The following is a 21,419-nucleotide window of genomic DNA, read 5'->3' as shown; positions in this document are numbered from 1 at the left end:
TTTTTGACAAATCAGTAACAGGGATTGATTCACTCTACAGTAATCATAGGTGACAGTAATCCAGTCTCCGCTCTTATGATAATTACCTATGGATTTTCTAAATTGAATTTCAAAAGGCTATCATAATGAGAAAGACGACAAACAGAAGAACACCATAAGATTGTATGTGAAGAGTGTTTTTCCTAATTGTGTTCTAGTATCCATCGCTTTGAAGTGCCTTCATGCGAGTTCATACCAAGAATACATTATATTTATGTAAGACACACATGAATATCCCATGGCACATAATGTACTTAGATATAAATAGCCTTGATATTGTTGAATGTTATAGTGGTCCTCAAACTGTGGAATATGGAGTGCCATCATCATATAAAATATGTGTCTAAAATTTATGGATATTTTGGTGACTATAAATAATTGAGGTACTATGTTGGGTCACCACATCATATCCGAAGAACTTCTAGCTCCTCTCTATCTATCAGCTTTTAAGCTCCATTGAAGTCAGGATAAGTGTCGTTCTGCATTGTTCAGACCTCTTCCTGAGTTGTTAATGAACACGAGGCTGCTTTGTAGGAAGCAAAAGACACAGCGAGGTTTTAATGAGCCCCTAATGCATCTGTCTTCCTCTAGAAAAGCTGGAGACTCAAAACCGGAGCGTCCCCAGAGAAACCGCCAGCTCAGCGTTCGCTCTGCATGTGCTTTCCAATTTAACTAAGAATTTGCCGTTGTATGTGAAAGGGTGGCCTGAAAAATTACACCAGCTCTTCCTCTCCAGGGATATGACTAGACCCTTCGATCCCATTGTAGACCGCCACAACAAAAGGGCCTCCAGTCCTAATTAAATATATTCATCTTCAGCCCACACTATAAGACTTACTCCCCAAACATCTTAGCAAATAGGCCATGGTTACTTTCATGGTCAGCCAATTAATTAAAGTATGTGATGTTGCTGTATGTTCAGTGATTAAAAATTAGGTTGTCAACTTGGTCGTTTATGTCCCTGTAGTTACTATGTTCTCTTTTTCTTCCTCAGTGGACATTCAGACTCTGAATGTCAAAAGTATCGTTATTTCAGTACCAAATTGATACAAAATATATACAAAAATTGTATGATACCCAAGAGTGCAACAGATAAAACGCAAAAGGGCGGAAACAGAAATGACTGTTTTTTACGCTCATATTTACATCGTATAAAGCCTAAAAATAACCTAAAACACAATTTAAAAAAAAAACAAATAAATAAATAAAAGAGAAAATTCCCCTTTTCTCCTTAAACAAGTAAATATATACTTTTTTGTTATTTTTATTTATTTTTTTCTCTGTCATTAGAGCGTGCCAACCTTCATCATGCATATTTCTCAACATACTCCACTTTATTTTTAGTTATTAAATATTTCATGCTTATTACATCTGTTATTACAGCTGACCGAGAACAACACACATTTTCACTAATTTCTGTAGTGTTTTCTGCAGAACGAATTTCATCAACATCATTAAATTGAGTCTCTACTGTGTTAATGAGCGACAGGCATTGAGTCAAGATAAAAATGCATATGAAGCTATTTAAAAATATATATTAATAAGAAGAAGAATGAACAAAAAATGCTTTTGTACTTTTTTATATTTTTCTCCCACCTTGTTACACTTGTGCGTGTAAAAAAACAACAAAACAAAAAAAACGTATAATTGTTATGCTATAGTATTGCCAAATATTGAATTCAACCTAAACTTGTTTTCTTTCGATTAAAACAGTTTTTTTTTTCCTTTCTTCTTTTTTTCTTGGAGGTGACTGATCATAGGCCTCACTGATCTGAGTTTATGCACCTCATTTTGGGAGAACAGTGCCAAAATTATCCACAATCAATGCATTTTTCACTCAAAACCTGAGGTGCATAAGACCTATAATCAATCAGTCCTAAAAAGAAATACAAAACCTGTGCTAATTTAAAGAAAACAAGTTTGCAAAAAGATTGAATCTAAGATTCGGTGATAATATAGCATAATGAGAGTTTTACACACAGTTTTTAAAAGACAAAGAACACCAAATTAGGTAAAGGATTTTCAGCACAGCACAGGTTAAAATTGTACTTTTGTTAAATTTCTATGCATTTATTTATTTTTTTACACTTTTTTGTGTATCATCCTTATGTGCTGCATATGTTGCATACTCTTTTTGCACTCCCGGCTGCAGGATCCAAATTGAGAATCTTTACATCATTCACCAAAACTGGTATCGTGACAGCCGTGGTTTGGACATGAAACGCAGACCTACTTGATTCTCATATTCTCAAAAATCCCATTTCTGGTTCACCTAACATAATTTTTAAGTGAAAAATAAGGCCAGGTATGAAAAGAACTAGAAAGTTTCTGTCAAAAACATGTGCATGCAATATTGCAATATTTATGATGTAGAAAGTGTAGCAATTGCAAGACGAGATTTTATGTAATTTCATCACGTTGCAACTTCTCAACCAATAATTTGGGATGTTTTTGGTGCATTTAGACCATTTGATCATGTTTTGCATGTGTGTGTGCAGGCGCACGTGTATTAATACTGAAATGAAGCCTTGCATGAAAGCTAATTCATCCTCACTCTCATTACCTCAGCATGGGGGCTCTTTCACAAGTAATGAATTTTAATTTTCCCGTGCCCAGCAAAGGTTGACAGACATACCAATCACATAGCATTCAAAATTATATTACCTCTCGCATTAGTTCTCATTTAATCTTCTGCCAGCTTAAAGCCACAGACTCACTGTGAAAAGAGAATTGATCAGATAAGCATGCTTTTCATTCCAGAGGCACTAATCATAAGTGCATGCAGGAAAATTAAATAAATAAAAATAACAGCTGGTCGGCCGACTTGTTTTTTTCAGTGGTTGTCTTTTGATCTGGGAGAAATATGTGCTAGAAATACCTTGATGGATCTGCCTTAGACCCCTGCTGTGACCCTATATATTGTACAGTAATATTAAAGGTCTTACTAGTCTGGAGACAATACCACTGCTTTCTGTTGCCATAAATATTTCAAGTCAATTCTAATCTTTAACAGTTCCCAATAGGAGGATCATTTTAATTTTTCAATTGTTTTGCACTTGACCTCAGTCATGAAACACAAACAGAATGAATTTCTCTCTAAATTCATGTAAATAATTATTTTACAAACAACTGACACACATCCTTTAAAGTACAAATTTAAACATTTCTCATCTAATTCTTCCAAAACCAAATGAGCTATGCAGTCCATACAATTTTTTGTAAAATGTAACAAAAACACTTTATATTAATAATCAATTTAAATGTATATAATTTAACATCATATTTCTACTGTATGTGTATAATATTGTAGGTCTCATTTGTGTCTATGTCTCCTAAGAGACCGAGTTGAAAGATTTTGGAAAGTTTTTCAAGACATACTTTAAAAGTTGGTTTGGCAAAGCCTAGTCTGAAACGTCTGAGAAGTTTGAAAGTTTTACAAAGCCTTGAAGTTTGAAGGTTATGAAGCATTAAGCATTTATAGAGCGTCTTTGAGATTCAAGAGACGAGTCATCTGTATTTGTGGTCCATTTTTGCAGCAGAGAAAGGCCGTAAATTATAAAAAATGTCTGCTAAAAGATTATTTTGTCAACCTGTAGCTGAGCACAAGTTATTTTGAGTTCAACTGGTTAGATAAGAAGATGTATAAGACATGAGAACAAGCTGAAGGACTTGGTGAACATGGGGTTGAAAGTTCCAGTGGTTTTCAACTGGGACATTAGGAAACTTCCATGTGGAGGATTGTGCGAAGAGGATTTAAAATCCTTAAAATTTGTTGTATTTATTTTTGTGCTCTCAAACGATTAATCGCGATTAATCGCATCCAAAATTAATGTTTTTGTTTACATAATATATGTGTGTGTACTGTGTATATTTATTATGTGTATATAAAGACACACACTTACAGCATATATTTTGAAAATATTTACATGTATTTACATGTATATATTTATATAAATTATATCATATATACAGTGAGGAAAATAAGTATTTGAACACCCTGCTATTTTGCAAGTTCTCCCACTTAGAAATCATGGAGGGGTCTGAAATTGTCATCGTAGGTGCATGTCCACTGTGAGAGACATAATCTAAAAAAAAATCCAGAAATCACAATGTATGATTTTTAACTATTTATTTGTATGATACAGCTGCAAATAAGTATTTGAACACCTGTCTATCAGCTAGAATTCTGACCCTCAAAGACCTGTTAGTCTGCCTTTAAAATGTCCACCTCCACTCCATTTATTATCCTAAATTAGATGCACCTGTTTGAGGTCGTTAGCTGCATAAAGACACCTGTCCACCCCATACAATCAGTAAGAATCCAACTACTAACATGGCTAAGACCAAAGAGCTGTCCAAAGACACTAGAGACAAAATTGTACACCTCCACAAGGCTGGAAAGGGCTACGGGAAATTGCCAAGCAGCTTGGTGAAAAAGGTCCACTGTTGGAGCAATCATTAGAAAATGGAAGAAGCTAAACATGACTGTCAATCTCCCTCGGACTGGGGCTCCATGCAAGATCTCACCTCGTGGGGTCTCAATGATCCTAAGAAAGGTGAGAAATCAGCCCAGAACTACACGGGAGGAGCTGGTCAATGACCTGAAAAGAGCTGGGACCACCGCTTCCAAGGTTACTGTTGGTAATACACTAAGACGCCATGGTTTGAAATCATGCATGGCACGGAAGGTTCCCCTGCTTAAACCAGCACATGTCCAGGCCCGACTTAAGTTTGCCAATGACCATTTGGATGATCCAGAGGAGTCATGGGAGAAAGTCATGTGGTCAGATGAGACCAAAATATAACTTTTGGTCATAATTCCACTAAACGTGTTTGGAGGAAGAAGAATGATGAGTACCATCCCAAGAACACCATCCCTACTGTGAAGCATGGGGTGGTAGCATCATGCTTTGGGGGTGTTTTTCTGCACATGGGACAGGGCGACTGCACTGTATTAAGGAGAGGATGACCGGGGCCATGTATTGCGAGATTTTGGGGAACAACCTCCTTCCCTCAGTTAGAGCATTGAAGATGGGTCGAGGCTGGGTCTTCCAACATGACAATGACCAAGCACACAGCCAGGATAACCAAGGAGTGGCTCTGTAAGAAGCATATCAAGGTTCTGGCGTGGCCTAGCCAGTCTCCAGACCTAAACCCAATAGAGAATCTTTGAGGGAGCTCAAACTCCGTGTTTCTCAGCGACAGGCCAGAAACCTGACTGATCTAGAGAAGATCTGTGTGGAGGAGGCCAAAATCCCTCCTGCAGTGTGTGCAAACCTGGTGAAAAACTACAGGAAACGTTTGACCTCTGTAATTGCAAACAAAGGCTACTGTACCAAATATTAACATTGATTTTCTCAGGTGTTCAAATACTTATTTGCAGCTGTATCATACAAATAAATAGTTAAAAATCATACATTGTGATTTCTGGATTTTTTTTTAGATTATGTCTCTCACAGTGGACATGCACCTACGATGACAATTTCAGACCCTCCATGATTTCTAAGTGGGAGAACTTGCAAAATAGCAGGGTGTTCAAATACTTATTTTCCTCACTGTAAATATATTTAATAAATAAATGCAACATATTTTCTTAAATATATATACATGCATGTATGTGTATTTATATATACATAATAAATATACACAGTACACACACATATGTAAACAAAAACGTTTATTTTGGATGTGATTAATCGCGATTAATCGTTTGACAGCACTTATTTATTTTAATATTCTCTTGAATGCTTGGGTCTTGGGGTCAAAAGCATCGAGAAACACTATGGTATGGCAATATAAATGTAAGAAATTTGGTCTTGGGTTGAAGATTTTGAAAAAAAAAAAGTTTTTAAATTGGCTAAAAATGTACTCACCCTTGTTAGTTTGTTTCTTCTTTAAAACAGATTTGGAGAAATTTTGTTTTACATCACTTGTTCACCAATGGATCCTCTGCAGTGAATGGGTGCCATCAGAATGAGAGTTCAAACAGCTGATAAAAACATCACAAAAAGTAATCCACATTACTTAATATAAGTAACATCTTAAGTATAAGTAAAATCTGAGGATTTGCATGAAGCAGATCTATCATTAAGTCATTTTAACTATTTATAGTTTATAAACTGTTGCTTCTGGCCGAAATTTGGACTCCATAATCCATATAACGCTTCCTCTTGCAAGACCTGAGTGTGAGTAAATGTTCAGCAAATGTTAATTTTTAGGTGCACTATTCCTTTAACCCAAGTTTTGTATAGTTTACTTTGTCAATCCAACATAATAAGACATGACTGAGACATCTCATGAGCTATGAAAATGCAACCTCTGAGCCATACAGTTTTCCTCTGGGTTACTGAGAATCACAAAGCAGCTGGTGCAGAGAGATTCGCCCTGAGCTGTCGTTGAATCCTGTTGTGCAACATTTCTACAAATGCTACTGCTGGCTTTAATGCTGAAGACTAAGACAGACACATTAGTCCAGATAGAGGGGGGTAGTGGGGGGGAGGGATGTGTTATCGCTGTGTAATGAATTGAGATGGTTGTTCCTCTGGCTGCTATGTGGTTATTTGTTAGCTTTTTTGATGGTGCCCAAAGCATACAATGTATTCTACAGTGGCTTGCTTGGCTGCTTTCTGGTCATTCATCAACGAGTGATTTCCATTATGTGGTGCACTCAGCTGAAACAGAAAAAAGCTTTTCTGGATGTGTGGTTCATTCATTCATTCATTCATTGCTGCTTCCTGCTAAACCTACAGTAAGCACAAGTGTTTATGAGATATGTCAGCACTTTAATTCCCTACTGAGAAATTTGAGTCTTTAAGTTGATTTAATAAGAAAAGTGTTGGGAAAAACTGTTGCTACAAGCAGTCGATCTAGTCTGTTAGAACAGCTAACAAAAAAGTAGCTTACTACATTTAAGCAATATATATATTTGGCACAAAAACAATGTGGATATCAGTCATGGTGAGAAGATTTAACTGATCAGATAACTGACAGTAAATGCAGCTCCTTCTGAAAAAGAAGTAGCATACTTATAGAAATAGTACTTATTGCAGAAACAATCAAAAATATACTTAATGTTCTCTTTTAGGACACTTAATTACATGTTAGTTGCAATAATATGTTTTTTATTTCATTAATAGTACCTTTTTAAGTCTACATTTAAGATACACTACAAGTGTATATTCAATACAATTAAACGCACTTCTTTTTTCACAAGGGACTAGACAAACACTCCAGGAAAAAAGGACAAATCAGTTTCTGTGTAGAGATTACAATGAATCAATGAATTGTTGTTTGAACCCAGTCGTTTGCAACATCCAAACGTTTTGTAAATCTTTTAATAGCATTAAATTGTGTATCTATTATCAGCAGAATCAAGATTAGGGCCTAACTTAGTTGATAAATGACTGATTTTAGTTGCTTAACAGCTTTTATATAATGGTGCATTTTTTCTCATTTGATTTCAGGTCAGCTTACTGCATTTACAGGCCACAACTACACAAAAGGCCCTTTAGGCAGTATTTAACTGATGCTGAAGCTTTGCCCTGTTGTAATAAAGGGCCAAGTGGAGCAAATAGCTGATCTGGGATCTGTTTTAAGTGGTTTGGACTAAAAAAGTGAAACGTAAGCTGCTGACCCATCATCCACCTGTACCAACACAGCAGTGTCTGCTCTCACAGGGACAAGTGTTTAACAGCCCATACACAAACGGCTTTCTTTATTTTCATGGCATAAGAACAACAATAAAAACAGTTTAAGGAGATCTGAAATTGAAGGCAACAAGGTAATAGTGAAAAATACAGCAAGTATTTAGATATTTTTCTGAAAGCATAGACTTTTTTTTAAATTTTTTTAATGATAATTGTAGTTATTTGTTTGGATGGCATTTGACTAAAATGGAAGGACATTTACATTCACGCATTTGGCATGCATTTTTATCCAAAAGCGACATACATTGCAATCAAGGCATTTTCTGGGAATCAAAAATGGTTAGCGCCATACACTATAGTTTGAGCTACATGAATATTAACACTTGAGATTTATGGACTTTTATAAGTACTTTTAAAGTTTGTTTTCAACTATTATATAGTTTGATAAAACTCAGTTTCTGTGTGGAATGTAGTTCAGTTAGGGTAAGTGTATTGCATCAGCAGACTGTCTCAAAAGATAACACTTTTTGTGTAAATCATGAACTATGGGATTTAGGAAAAGGCTGTTTTGAAGTGTAATTACAAAAGATTTGGACTAGGATAAAGGACATGGTGTTATATCGGGTTAAAGTGCTTATTTGAACTTTCTTCTCTTTCCAAAAGATCTCTACTTTTGAAAGCATTGAAATGATGGCTTTCGTAATTGTGAATAAGAAATTCAAGCAATAAGGTGAAATGTTTATGCACCTAATCTCACTAAAGTTTTAGTCACATCAGCAAAATTAACGTGAAATTTCACAGACAAGAAAAGTCACAGTCTGTAGCGATGTATAAAGCACAACTCACTCAGAAGTCTCTGTTGGTTAAGTGTAGAGAATCCGCGTAACCGATGTGAACCTGTTGCGAAATCTGCATGGGGAAATCTTTTGCCATCACACGAAATTCCAAATCGTATGGATTCCCAACGCTATCTCACAACCAATTTGTATGTATTTTACGAGGTGGCTAATTCGTACAAATATATATGACCTCACTTGTACGATTTCTGTGAGGAGTAGGTTTAGGGGCGGGGTTAGGCGTGGTCCTTCATACGAATTCCTACGAATTAGCCACCTCATAAAATACATAAAATTTTTCACAAATTGTGTGAATTTGTACAAATTAGCCACCTTGTAAAGTGTACGATTTGCTGTGAGATCGGGTTGGGATTCACATTGAAATTTCACACCACAACCGTAAAAATGGCACCTGTGGAATTGCAAAAATTTAATGTTTTTATATTGTTTTTTCTTAACATTCCCCCTGCTGCCATTGGATGGAAAAACAATTAGCCCCACCCAAATTTGCGCCATTGGTTGAGTCACCGTTGCTGTGTCTGGTTGGTTGGTTGGTTGGTTGGGATGGAATGTTTTGATACACTTTTTGGGAAAATTAACCTACAAACGGCTCACTTATAGGTGTCTGTCTATTAAGTTTATATAAGAGAAACTATTTTCATGTTGATAAAAAAAACACACACACACACTTCTCCTTTAAAGTACTCCTCTGCTGGTAATGTAAGTAAAACACCATAAACCCGGTGTCTGTTCTGACTTTCCTCTTGATTTGTTTCTTCTTCCTTTTAGTCTAATCACTTGATTTGTCAGCCAGCATCACTATTTAACATTCACACTCCATGTCAGCTTCAAGCACACCTCACACCTCATGTGCTCATGTTGTTCTGGAATAATGAAGGAGGCAGTCGACGCCGCGGTCGGTACAACACTTCCATAGCATGTGGGCCTTGAATGAGACAGATCCCAATGTCACCTTCAGGAGAACGCAGCAGTGCCTGGCACTTTTGGGAAGCCCACACCGTGATCCCCTACTGCCACGAGATGGAGTATTAGCTTGTGAATAATTTCATGCATGCTAACATGCTGATTTACGAGCCACTTTACAGTTCCTGCCATTTAGTTGTAAATAGAACAGGGTCTTCTGTCTAAAAATATTTATATTTATTTAATATAGTTTTTAACATTGATGATAATAAGAACTGAGTATTCTATCTAAAAATATTCAGAATGTATTTAATATAATGGTAACACTTTACAATAAGGTGTCATTTGTTAACATTAGTTAGTGTATTAACTAACATGAACAAACAATGAACAATGCATTTAATACACTATTTATTAATCGTTGTTAATGTTAGTTAATGAAAATACAGTTGTTCATTGTTTATTCATGTTAGTTAACAGTGCATTAACTAATGTTAACAAACACAACCTATGATTTTAATAATGCATTGATAAATGCTGAAATTAACATTAACTAAGATTAATAAATGTTGTAGAAGTATTGTTCATTCTTAGTTCATGTTTACTAATGTTGTTAACTAATGAACCTTATTGTAAAGTGCTACCAATATAATGTATTTTTTTTTATATATATAATATTGCATGTTTATTGTTTTAACATGCTAATTTCTAAGAAAATATTTTAAAAAGGGGTCAGTAAGATTTTACTTTTATTGATGCATTAAACTGATCAAAAGTGACAGTAAGGACATTAATAATGATTCAAAAAAGTATATTTCAAATAAAAACATTATATTCATCAAATAATCCTGACAAAAAGCTTAACAGTTTCCGCAATAATATTAAACACCACAACTGCCTTCAACGCTGATAATAATAAGACATGTTTGTTGAGCAGCAAATCAGCATATTAGAATGATTTCTGAAGGATCATGTGACACTGAAGACTGGAGTCAAGTCAAGTCACCTTTATTTATATAGCGCTTTTAACAGTACAGATAATGGAGTAATGATGCTGAAAATGTAGCTATGACCACAGAAATAAATTGCAATTTAAAATATATTCAAATAGAAAACAGTTTGTTTAAATTATAATAATATTTCACAATATTGCTGATTATACTGTATTTTTATACAATAAATGTGAAAAGGTACACACTTCACTTTTAATATTGCCGTACAATACCACTGGTATGAAAGAGAGATTTTTCTCTCAAGTTAAATCTCTTAAAAACAAAGGAAGACCGAGTTGAGATGCAGCCGGAACGCAATTAGGCGACTTTTCAGCAAGACAAGGAAAACAAATGCGGAATAAGTCCGAGCAGAATCCACTGAGGCCGGGTGATTAAGCCTGGCTTGGATGTCCCCTATGCCCCTTACACACACTCTCACTCTCACACACACACACACACACACACATACTTTCCATCCCCCTTTCCCAGATGAGACACGAGACAGTCGCTAACTCGGATCGAAGGCCCACCATAGTCTGGATTATGTGTCAATTTGCCACCCAGCTGCAGTTGCAGTGTCTCCCTTGCCGAACATGACTAGCTCTAATTAGGCCATGCTACCAATTACTGCTGATCCCAAGTCAGAATGAACAGAAAGAGAGAGAGGCAAAGAATTACACCATTGTTTCACTTTCTATACCCAAACGCTGTGCTAAATGTGTGCAATAATCCATCATTTTGAGTTTAACAGGTTTAACACGTTCTTATTATATGTAGTATTTAGTAAGACCAATAACAATAGCTGGACCAATTTAGCTCTTCCTGAATCCTAACTATGCAATAAAGTACAAAAGGTCTTACAGTTATGGCAAAAGAACATTGTTAGACCACTGTAGGCACAAAAAGCAGCAGAGCTATTATTTCTTATGCTTCATCGTGTACTACCTAAGAAAAATAGTATAGGTAGCGAATAATGAAAAATCTGTCATTATTTACTCATGTTGTTCCAAACCCATATGTTATACACTAAGCACTAAATGTTCAGCTCTTTTCCATATAATAACATTTTATTAGAGCTGTTGCTATGATGTTTAGTATACTAACGTAAGTGTAACTGTATTTTTCAGTAGGATTGTGGACAGTAGCTGAAGTAGCAAAGCTTTTCCACAAACACTATGCTTTTACTAATGATTAGCAGTGAAGCATGACCAAATGCTACATTGCTATTTTTAATACCTCAATTTAGGCAATAATCAAATATGCTCATCTAAATGACTCTGTTGCTCTCTTATATGTTACAATGGAAAGACTGTTTCATTCCAATGATTCAGTTCATTCGAGCTGTCCTCTCTCTCATGTGTGCTATTGGTAAATCAAATTCATGCTAGTTAATTGGTTCATTTGACAAACTTGATCCCATGAGAAAAATGGGTAACACTTCATAATAACTGCACGCTATGAATCATTAGGTAAGCATTAGTAAATAGTCAGTTCATCCTTTATAAAGCATTGTTCCAACATTAATAGTCATTAGTAAGCAGTTTATAAATACAGCTATAAATGCCTTGTTCTTGATTTATAAGCATATCTATTACAAAGGAGATTTAAAGGCTCAGTTATCTTCCTAACAGAAAAAAAATAAACAAACACAACACAGAGGGATACAGAACTCAGAAATATTTATTTCAAGATGAAAAAAAATGAAACTGTCCAACTGTACACTTTAATTTTTCTTTTTAGTTGTACAGTTGTACAGTTTCCTTTTTGCATCATGAAAAAATATTTATGTGTTCTGTATCCCTCTGTGTTGTGTTTGTTTAACTTGTCTGTTTGGAAGATAAATGAGCCTTTGTAAATGCTTTACGAGGTATGAATAGTCCTCAGTTTAGATGAGCTCACAAAAATAGATGGCTGGCAACTACTAAATGTTTCATAACTACCTGACTTAATCATGAATTACAGCAGGAATATGTGTTAATAAAGCATTTATTAACACACTGAGCAACTATTATCATGTGTCTAAATAATAAGATTCATAAATGTACATTTAAATAGTTTATTAATCATTTACTTACACTTTCTAAATGATCTTATGAACCACTGACAACTCCTAAATAACTGGTTTGTAAATAACGTAATAATTTAGAAATTATAAACTGATCATTAATAAAGTATGAAAATACAATTATTAAACATTATAGATATGCTCAAGAACAAAACATTTATAGCTGTATATATAAACTGCTTACTAATGCCTATTAATGTTGGAACAATGCTTTATAAATGATGAATTGACTATTTACTAATGATTAACTAATGATTCATAGTGTGCAATTATTATAAAGTGTTACCGAAAAATGTAGCTACCTTATGTTTTGGCAAAATGGTGTCAAATATGTACAACCCGAATTCCGGAAATGTTGGGACCTTTTTTTTAAATTTGAATACAATGAAAACTAAAAGACTTTCAAATCACATGAGCCAATATTTTATTCACAATAGAGCATAGAGAACATAACAAATGTTCAAACTGAGAAATTTTACACTTTTATCCACTAAATGAGCTCATTTCAAATTTGATGCCTGCTACAGGTCTCAAAAAAGCTGGCACAGGGCAACAAAGGGCTGAAAAACCAAGAAATTTTGAAAAGATTCAACTGGGAGAACATCTAGCAACTAATTAAGTTAACTGACATCAGGTCTGTAACATGATTAGCTATAAAAGGGATGTCTTAGAGAGGATGGTCAGAGGCTCTACAATCTGTGAAAGAGTGCGTACAAAGATTGTGGAATACTTTAAAAACAACGTTCCTCAACGTCAAATTGCAAAGGCTTTGCAAATCTCATCATCTACAGTGCATAACATCATCAAAAGATTCAGAGAAACAGGAGAAATCTCTGTGCGTAAGGGACAAGGTCGAAGACTTTTGTTGGATCCCCGTGGTCTTTGGGCCCTCAGACGACACGGCATCATTCATCGTCATGATTATGTCATTGACATTACTAAATGGGCCCAGGAATACTTCAAGAAACCACTGTCAGTAAACACAATATGTGAACATGGACCAGAAGCGCCGTTGTGTCCTTTGGGCTAAGGCTCATTTAAAATGGACTGTTTCAAAGTAGAAAAGTGTTCAATGGTCAGACGAGTCCAAATTTGACATTCTTGTTGGAAATCACAGACGCCGTGTTCTCCGGGCTAAAGAGAGGAGACCTTCCAGCGTGTTATCAGCGTTAAGTTCAAAAGCCAGCATCTCTGATGGTATGGAGGTGCATAAGTGCATACGGTATGAGCAGCTTGCATGTTTTGGAAGGCACTATGAATTCTGATAGGTATATAAAGGTTTTACAGCAACATATGCTCCCCTCCAGACGACGTGTATTTCAGCAGGACAATGCAAAACCACATACTGCAGCTATTACAACAGCATGGCTTTGTAGTAGAAGAGTTCGAGTGCTGAATTGGCCTGCCTGCAGTCCAGATTTTTCACCTATAGAGAACATTTGGCACATCATTAAACGAAAAATATGTCAAAGATGACCACAAACTCTTCAGCAGCTGGAAACCTATATCAGGCAAGAATGGGAACAAATTGCAACACCAAAACTCCAGAAACTGATACCATCAATGCCCAGACGTCTTCCAAATGTTTTGAAAAGAAGAGGAGATGCGACACCATGGTAAACATGCCCCCGTCCCAACTATTTTGAGACCTGTAGCAGGCATCAAATTTGAAATGAGCTCATTTTGTGCATAAAATTGTAAAATTTCTCAGTTTAAACATTTGTTATGTTCTCTATGTTATATTGTGAATAAAATATTGGCTTGTGTGATTTGAAAGTCTTTTAGTTTAAAACAGACCAATTCGAGATTGCAAGTGTCATTACAGTGTAAACTAACTGATGGACATACAGAGTCATACCTGAAACAGAAAACTAATAAATATAGTAATATTCTCTCCGCACAACGGAAACTGGGCTTCCACACAGATGCACACACACATCAACATATCTCCAGCAGGAGAAGAGTTTCTTTGAAGGGGGAAGGGCGTGGTCTCAAAATTAAAGTCCGCATGAACCGGAAGTTGCTGCCAAATTTATTTAAGTATGGTGACGTATTTCCAACTGAAACGGAATGTTGAGTAGTGGGCTTTGCGCTCCTCCTCTCATCTCTCACTCACAGCAAGCTAACGGTTGGAGGGGCGTGGTTAAGCATATTCTGCCCAATCTGTCAAACTGATGTTTTGATTTCAGCCCTGTCCCAATTGGAACACTTCATGTGCACTTGCAGTCTTACAGACTTACTCGTTAAGTCCACAAGACCATAGGGTGTCCCATTCATCATTTTTACATTCAGAAGGGTGCTTGTGAGCGCCCCCTTTGCGGCCGCTATGTGCCCTTGATCCGCACTTCTATCAGGCCCGCACTGGGAGCTTCGCAGCAGACTTCTACCTGACAGTCAAAGTGTTCATTACATCACAAAAGTGCGGACTCAGAGGAAGACCGTGAGGGTTCAAGGTACCATTTAGGACAGGGCCTTCATGCGGACTTTAAAGGTGAATGATGCAACATAACGCCAGCGGGGGTCATTCATACTTCATTAAATAAATTACATACCGTTAACTTTACTACATGGTTAATGTAGAAAAAACATGGTTCATTTATGGTTATTTTTTGTTTTATTTGTAGTAAAACCATGGTTAACTTTTGTGAGGGCTTGACTGAAGCACAGCAACTTTAAATATTGATTAGCATTTACCTTAGCAAGCTACAGTAAAGTAGCATTCTCAACACTGCCTTGTTGGAATGCTGTATTAACCAATCATCATCTAGGAATGAAAATGTCTATTTTATAATAATATACCCCCATGATGACCCTACGGCGTGATTCTGAGTCACTATATTGAGATGGTTTCCCACTAGTACCTGAGTGCTTTCTGTCCTCCTCTGTCCTCTTTCCTGTGTAACAGTGGTTTGTTTATAAATCCGTCTCTCTCTCTCCTTGTCTGTCTCTCTGCAGGTAGTCAGGCTCAGTTCCCCATCACCCAGAATGTGACGGTGGTCGAGGGCAGCACGGCTAACATGACCTGCCGAGTGGATTATAATGATAACACCTCCCTCCAGTGGTCAAATCCAGCACAACAGACCCTCTTCTTCGGGGACAAGAAAGGTGAGTGTGGGCAGGATGTGCTGTAAATCATGTGCTGGTGTGCTGGTGTGGTGAGCCAGCAGCAGAACCAGAGTGGGTTACTGGGTCGGGTCAAATGGAAATCTGCTGTGTAAGGATGAGTTTGGGCTCAAGACTAATGAGACTTAACATTCAAGTGTGTCGCTCTCTTTCTCTCTCTCAGACGGGCCAGGCACACAAACAAACCAATCAATTCTTCGATTCATAGCATCCACATCAGCACTGCAATAACAAAAGCAATTTAGCATCATTAAAGGTTCCCCAGTGGTGAAGGATGAAGTGTTTCACTACGTACTCAAAGCACAACAGTTTGTTTACAGCTGATTTTATGGCTTCCTTATGCAAACTAAAGTGGTTTATTCCAGTTTTTTCATAAATACATGTGGGTCACAAACATACTGTAAAGTGATGGCCTGGTATTTATCTTTATGTTTAATTGTTATATTTTAAAGTATAATTATTAAAGATTTTAATAAAACAATTGGTTAATTTAAATCATTTATATTTTAAATAAATTATATATGAAATGAAAGATAAGGTATTTTGTTGTTGTTTTGTGTTTTTTAAGTCTGCAGTAAGCACAGTCCCACCTGAGCTACAGGCACCATGTAAAGCACATTTACTGAGAGAAGAAGCTGTTCACACAGGACGTGTTCTTGTGTTCAAAGACAGCTAGATGGAGCACAGCAGAATGGAGCACAAATCAGGGCTCCCAGGAGGCGTTTTTCAAAGCTGAACTACTTTTAACTTGACATGGCACCTTAAAAATATGGCGCAAGATTCTGAAAAGCAGGAAGACGCAACATCGGTCTGACATGTGCACATACTCATAAGCTATTGTTAGACTGATGTTCTATCTATCTATCTATCTATCTATCTATCTATCTATCTATCTATCTATCTATCTATCTATCTATCTATCTATCTATCTATCTATCTATCTATCTATCTATCTGTCTGTCTGTCTATCTATCTGTCTGTCTATCTATCTATCTATCTATCTATCTGTCTATCTATCTATCTATCTATCTATCTATCTATCTATCTATCTATCTATCTATCTATCTATCTATCTATCTATCTATCTATCTATCTATCATTCCATTGTTCTATCTATCTATCTCTATCTATCTATCTATCTATCTATCTATCTATCTATCTATCTATCTATCTATCTATCTATCTATCTATCTATCTATCTATCTATCTATCTATCTATCTATCTATCTATCTATCTATCTATCTATCTATCTGTCTATCTGTCTGTATGTCTGTCTGCCTGCCTGCCTTCCTGTTTAATCTTATTTAAGTGCAACAAATTTTCATTGATAAAAATAATTGATTGATTGATTGATTGATTGATTCATACTAAATTATTGTTGCATCACTGGCTGATTTGTTTTCTTCTATCTTCTTCAAGCCTTAACTTAATCACATTATTTAGACTGGGAAGGCTTGGATTGGATGGACTGGATGGCAAACATTTAAAAAAAATCTCTGCACATATAGAGGTGATAGGTGAGATAGGTTAGAGGAGAAATAAGGATTCTTGGTGGCGTAAAAAGTCATTTCTGAGATGGAGTGAGTTATGTTTTGATTGACAAAGACAGGAATTTTCTAGGAAATAACATATGCAGATGAATCATTCACAATAAGACCACTAGCGTGTTTTTAGGAAGCAAATGAGGGTCATTTTTGGTTTCATGTTGACTTGAAATCTTTTCAGAACATAGCCAGGAGATGAAAGTAGATTGCATTTGTTATCTGATGTTAGTAACGGCAGGGCTTTTGTTTGTCTGATGAAAATAAGTCGCTTCATTAGTCTGCAGTGGAGAGCAGTACCATCACTGACATTTACGACTGCGTGTGTGTTCATGTGTGGGAGAGTGCAGGCTTGAAATAATGTATTATCTCTCTATATGTGCAGGTATTTGGTCTAGTTTTCTTGCAAAAACAACTGCTGTCATATTTTTGAGAGCACAGTGCTTTGAAATGTTTTTCTCTCTTCATTTGGTTTCTCGTTGTATCTGAGATTATATGTCAATTCTCATTTTACTGTAATTGACGATTTTGAGATTGGATTTGTGAGAAGCTCCAAGCTATTCTTTCAACTTTATAAGGAATAGTTCACCTACAAATGAAAATTCTTGCAATATTTCACTTTTTATTAGACATGAACATTAGCGTGAACATTCTGCTAAACGTCTGTTTTGTGAAAGTCAAATGGGTTTGAAATATCATGCATAAGGCAGAATTTACACTCCAAGACCAAGCTGACTGTGTCTACATTAATAACCAATATGCTATGAGTCTGTCAGTCCGCACTATGTAGTCCATCACATGAACATGACATTGTTTTACACCTCCTTTTCTTAGAAATATTTTAAGGAATCTACAGTACAAAACATCACAAGAACCCAATTACTGTAATTCTTCCAAGGCAAAGACAACTCTCTCCATGATTCACACATAGGGATTCTTATGCATTCATTAACCTTAACTGAGCACCAAGTGATGATTTAATTTACATTTATGCATTATGCAGACAAAAATGACTTGTGTTTCATTGTAGGTATACATTTTATCAGTTCATGCATTCCCTGGGAATCAAACCCATGACCCTGAGGACAGGAGCACTTCAGAACAGATTTACACATCAAAGTCTAATTGCAAAAAAGAAATTTAAATACTCCATGCTGTACATCTTTTCAGAATGTTCCTATATGCACTCCTGTATATGTTATTCAGGTTAACTTAAGATGAAAATGAACAAAAGTTCTCTTCTGTTGCACAGTAATATAAAACTATAAAGTAAATTAAAAATGTTCTCATATGGTTAGGGTTAGGATTAGGGATTGGCTTAAGGGTTACTTGCATGTAATTATGCATAATTAATTGTTATTATAATAGTAAGTACATGTGACGTGAAACAAGGACACCTTAGAAAATAAAATGTTACCTAACAGTCGTCACCGTCACTTTTAATCAATTTAATGCATCCTTGCTGCATAAAAGTATTAATTTCTTTAAATAATAATAATACTGACCTCAAACTTTTAAAAAGGCATAATCACATAACAAGATCCAGTCTGCACCAGAGCAAATCAGAACTGGTTCATATAATAAATGAGGCCTAAATAATGACAATATTCTTATTTTCATGTGAATTAATCTTTCACATTTTTATATATATATAGTTTTATTTGTTTACATGATTCAAGTAAAGGCAGAGTGGTTTGAATGATGAAATGATCTGATCTGATCTTGGTCCTCATCCAGTTCTTTTCCAAGGATTTGCGTGTACATGTCACTCTAAAACTATCCGCATTTGTGTTTTGTCATGTTTTCTTTTCACATCTCCCAAGTGAACTACATGCGCCAGTTCTTGGCAAGCTGTGACTACACGGAATATGGGTAAAGCGCTTTCTTTTGCTTCATGTTTGCAAACACCCGGGTACCGAATCTGGCACGGCCACTGCAGTCACCAAGGGGGACAGACAAACCAGTCGAGGGGGTTTGATGTGACACTGACACAGATTGGAGGAAGTGAGCATGCTGGCAAGTACAGCCAACATTCTGCCAGCGTTCAGCCAACATAATGCCCTCCTGGCACCGGTCCTTCACCCGCCTCCCTTGGAGTGGACAGATGTGCTGTTGTTGAGGGCGAAGTAACGGTGCTAATTCTGTAGTGGGAAGTGCCCGCTTCAAATTGTACATTAACCATGCCAGATGTTAATTAAGATAATTGTTTGGAACATGATGATAATAGAATGAGCAGCACGTGAATTTAGTGATTGTAGGAAATCGTATTTGCTGGAAGTTGTGTTGGCATTTGTTGTGGTGGATTGAAGGCGAAGACACACGTCGCTGTTGACATAGGCGCCAGTTCCCATGGGTGCTCAGGAGCTCAAGCACCCACGGGAAATTGAGCGTTATATAAAAATGAATTCATTTCAGCACCATTCATCAATTTGTGTGCTGTTAACACCAGCCAACTGTGACCGCAAGACGTTCAGTGAGTTTTTTCTATGAGTAGAAAAGCTGTACTCTATTATTCAAAAGTTTTGGGTTGGTATGATTGGTGACACTTTAGTATAGGGACCAATTCTCTCTGTTAACTAGTTGCTTATTGCATATTAACATATTGGCTGTTAGAACTTATAAAGCACATTTTCTGCATGACCATATTCTAAATCCATAATCCTACCCAATACCTAAACTTAACAACTACATTACTAACTATTAATAAGCAGCATTAGGAGTTTATTGAGGCAAAAGTCATAGTTAAAGTGTGACAATTTTTAAATGATTCTGAAAGAAGTCTTTTATGATTTCCAAGGCTGCATAAATTTTAAATAAATATTGTGAAATATTATCATTTGAAATAACTGGTTTCTATGTAAGTATATTTTTGATATACTTAAATATAATGTATAATACATTTGAAGTATTCATTATTCTAGTCTTTATTAATCCAGACCACAAAACTTTTAGAATTTTACAATTCAAAATACTTTTAAATTGTAAAATATTTACATATAAGATTAGCATGTGCAGAATGGTGATGCACAAGAAATGTTGTTATGTTAAGAAATAAATAGAAACATTTGCTAATTCAGTTGTTATAGCACAAAAATTAATAAATAAATAATAATAATGTTCTTACCCCTATTTTATTATTATTATTATTCTTAAATAGGGCTAAGACCATTAACAGACAAAGAAGAATCGCAGTAAAATAAATTCATCTAAAAGGTAAAATTATTATATGGCTTATATGCAAGCATATGAATATTTACATATTTAATTGTGCGCATTTACTTGAAGATATGCCATGAAAGCAACACTATGACTGCAAATGTAGTGATTTCATTCAATTAACCTATAGGTTTTAATTAAAGTGAAGATGTCTAAAATGGTTATTACATAATAACCTCATTAATTACAATATATAATACATTTTAAAATAATACTTGCTTTATATGTCCACAAATCCAACATTAACAAATAGATACAATAAACTTTTAAATTCAACATAATATAATGTTATATCATAGGTCACTATATTCCAGAGACACAAAATTAAATCATTTAACCACAAAACTGTTTCGACCAACTAAATCTCACAAATGTTGATATTCAGATGAAATGATGAACTGGTCCATCTTACCCTACACTTCACATGCGTATGAATGGAAATTAATGAAGCAGTCTATAGTGTGACTACTCTGACACATTTTTGACTTTAACAGTGCTGTCACAGAGACTGGTGTGATTTCTCAGAATAAATGTTTCAGTGATAAAACAGTTAAAACTGTTACTGTCAGGTAGTTGTGTATTTTTTATGACAAACAAAAGGCCATAAGTAATTGTTGTAATGCTGTTAATTTACTTATGATGATATATCATTTATATTTAACTGGCATTTAGTTAGGCCTTTACTGTATTTACTGTATTTCATTTAACTTGTTTAAGAATAAAAAAACATGCCGTACTATGTTGTGTTGCCGCTTATGTAATAGATGCTATTTGTTGTTGTAATAGCACCACGGCTCAACATAATGTAGTACATATTATTTGATTTGAGTACCTTTTATTTGCATACGTCCTTTTTCATAAAGATTGTGTGTGTTATTTTGGGAAAGGCATTATGCTGGGGGAAACATGCAAGGTGAACAATTTAAAGTGCATCATTTAAACGCAGCACTCTCAGTGGGAATAAAACAGTCATTGTCAGCAGTGTGGGGGGGTACGTTTGACATAAGGAGATTCAGGGCAATAGTGTGCACTATTG

The 21,419-nt window shown here is 35.6% G+C and overlaps 1 protein-coding gene across 5 annotated transcripts in view; it reads left to right on the top strand.

Annotated features, from left to right (window-relative positions):
- cadm2b (cell adhesion molecule 2b) overlaps positions 1-21,419 on the top strand; it is a 238,240-nt gene that overhangs the window by 172,682 nt on the left and 44,139 nt on the right. For all 5 annotated transcript variants that reach the window (XM_058799124.1, XM_058799121.1, XM_058799122.1 and 2 more), the window contains exon 3: positions 15,458-15,607. In XM_058799124.1, coding sequence (XP_058655107.1) covers positions 15,458-15,607 — 150 coding nt within the window. The remainder of the gene's footprint in view (positions 1-15,457; positions 15,608-21,419) is intronic.

Source organism: Onychostoma macrolepis, chromosome 15 (genome assembly GCF_012432095.1).
Source record: "Onychostoma macrolepis isolate SWU-2019 chromosome 15, ASM1243209v1, whole genome shotgun sequence".
Taxonomy (NCBI): domain Eukaryota; kingdom Metazoa; phylum Chordata; class Actinopteri; order Cypriniformes; family Cyprinidae; genus Onychostoma; species Onychostoma macrolepis.
The sequence above is the reverse complement of the archived record's forward strand: the minus strand, read 5'-3'. Positions and strand labels throughout refer to the sequence as shown.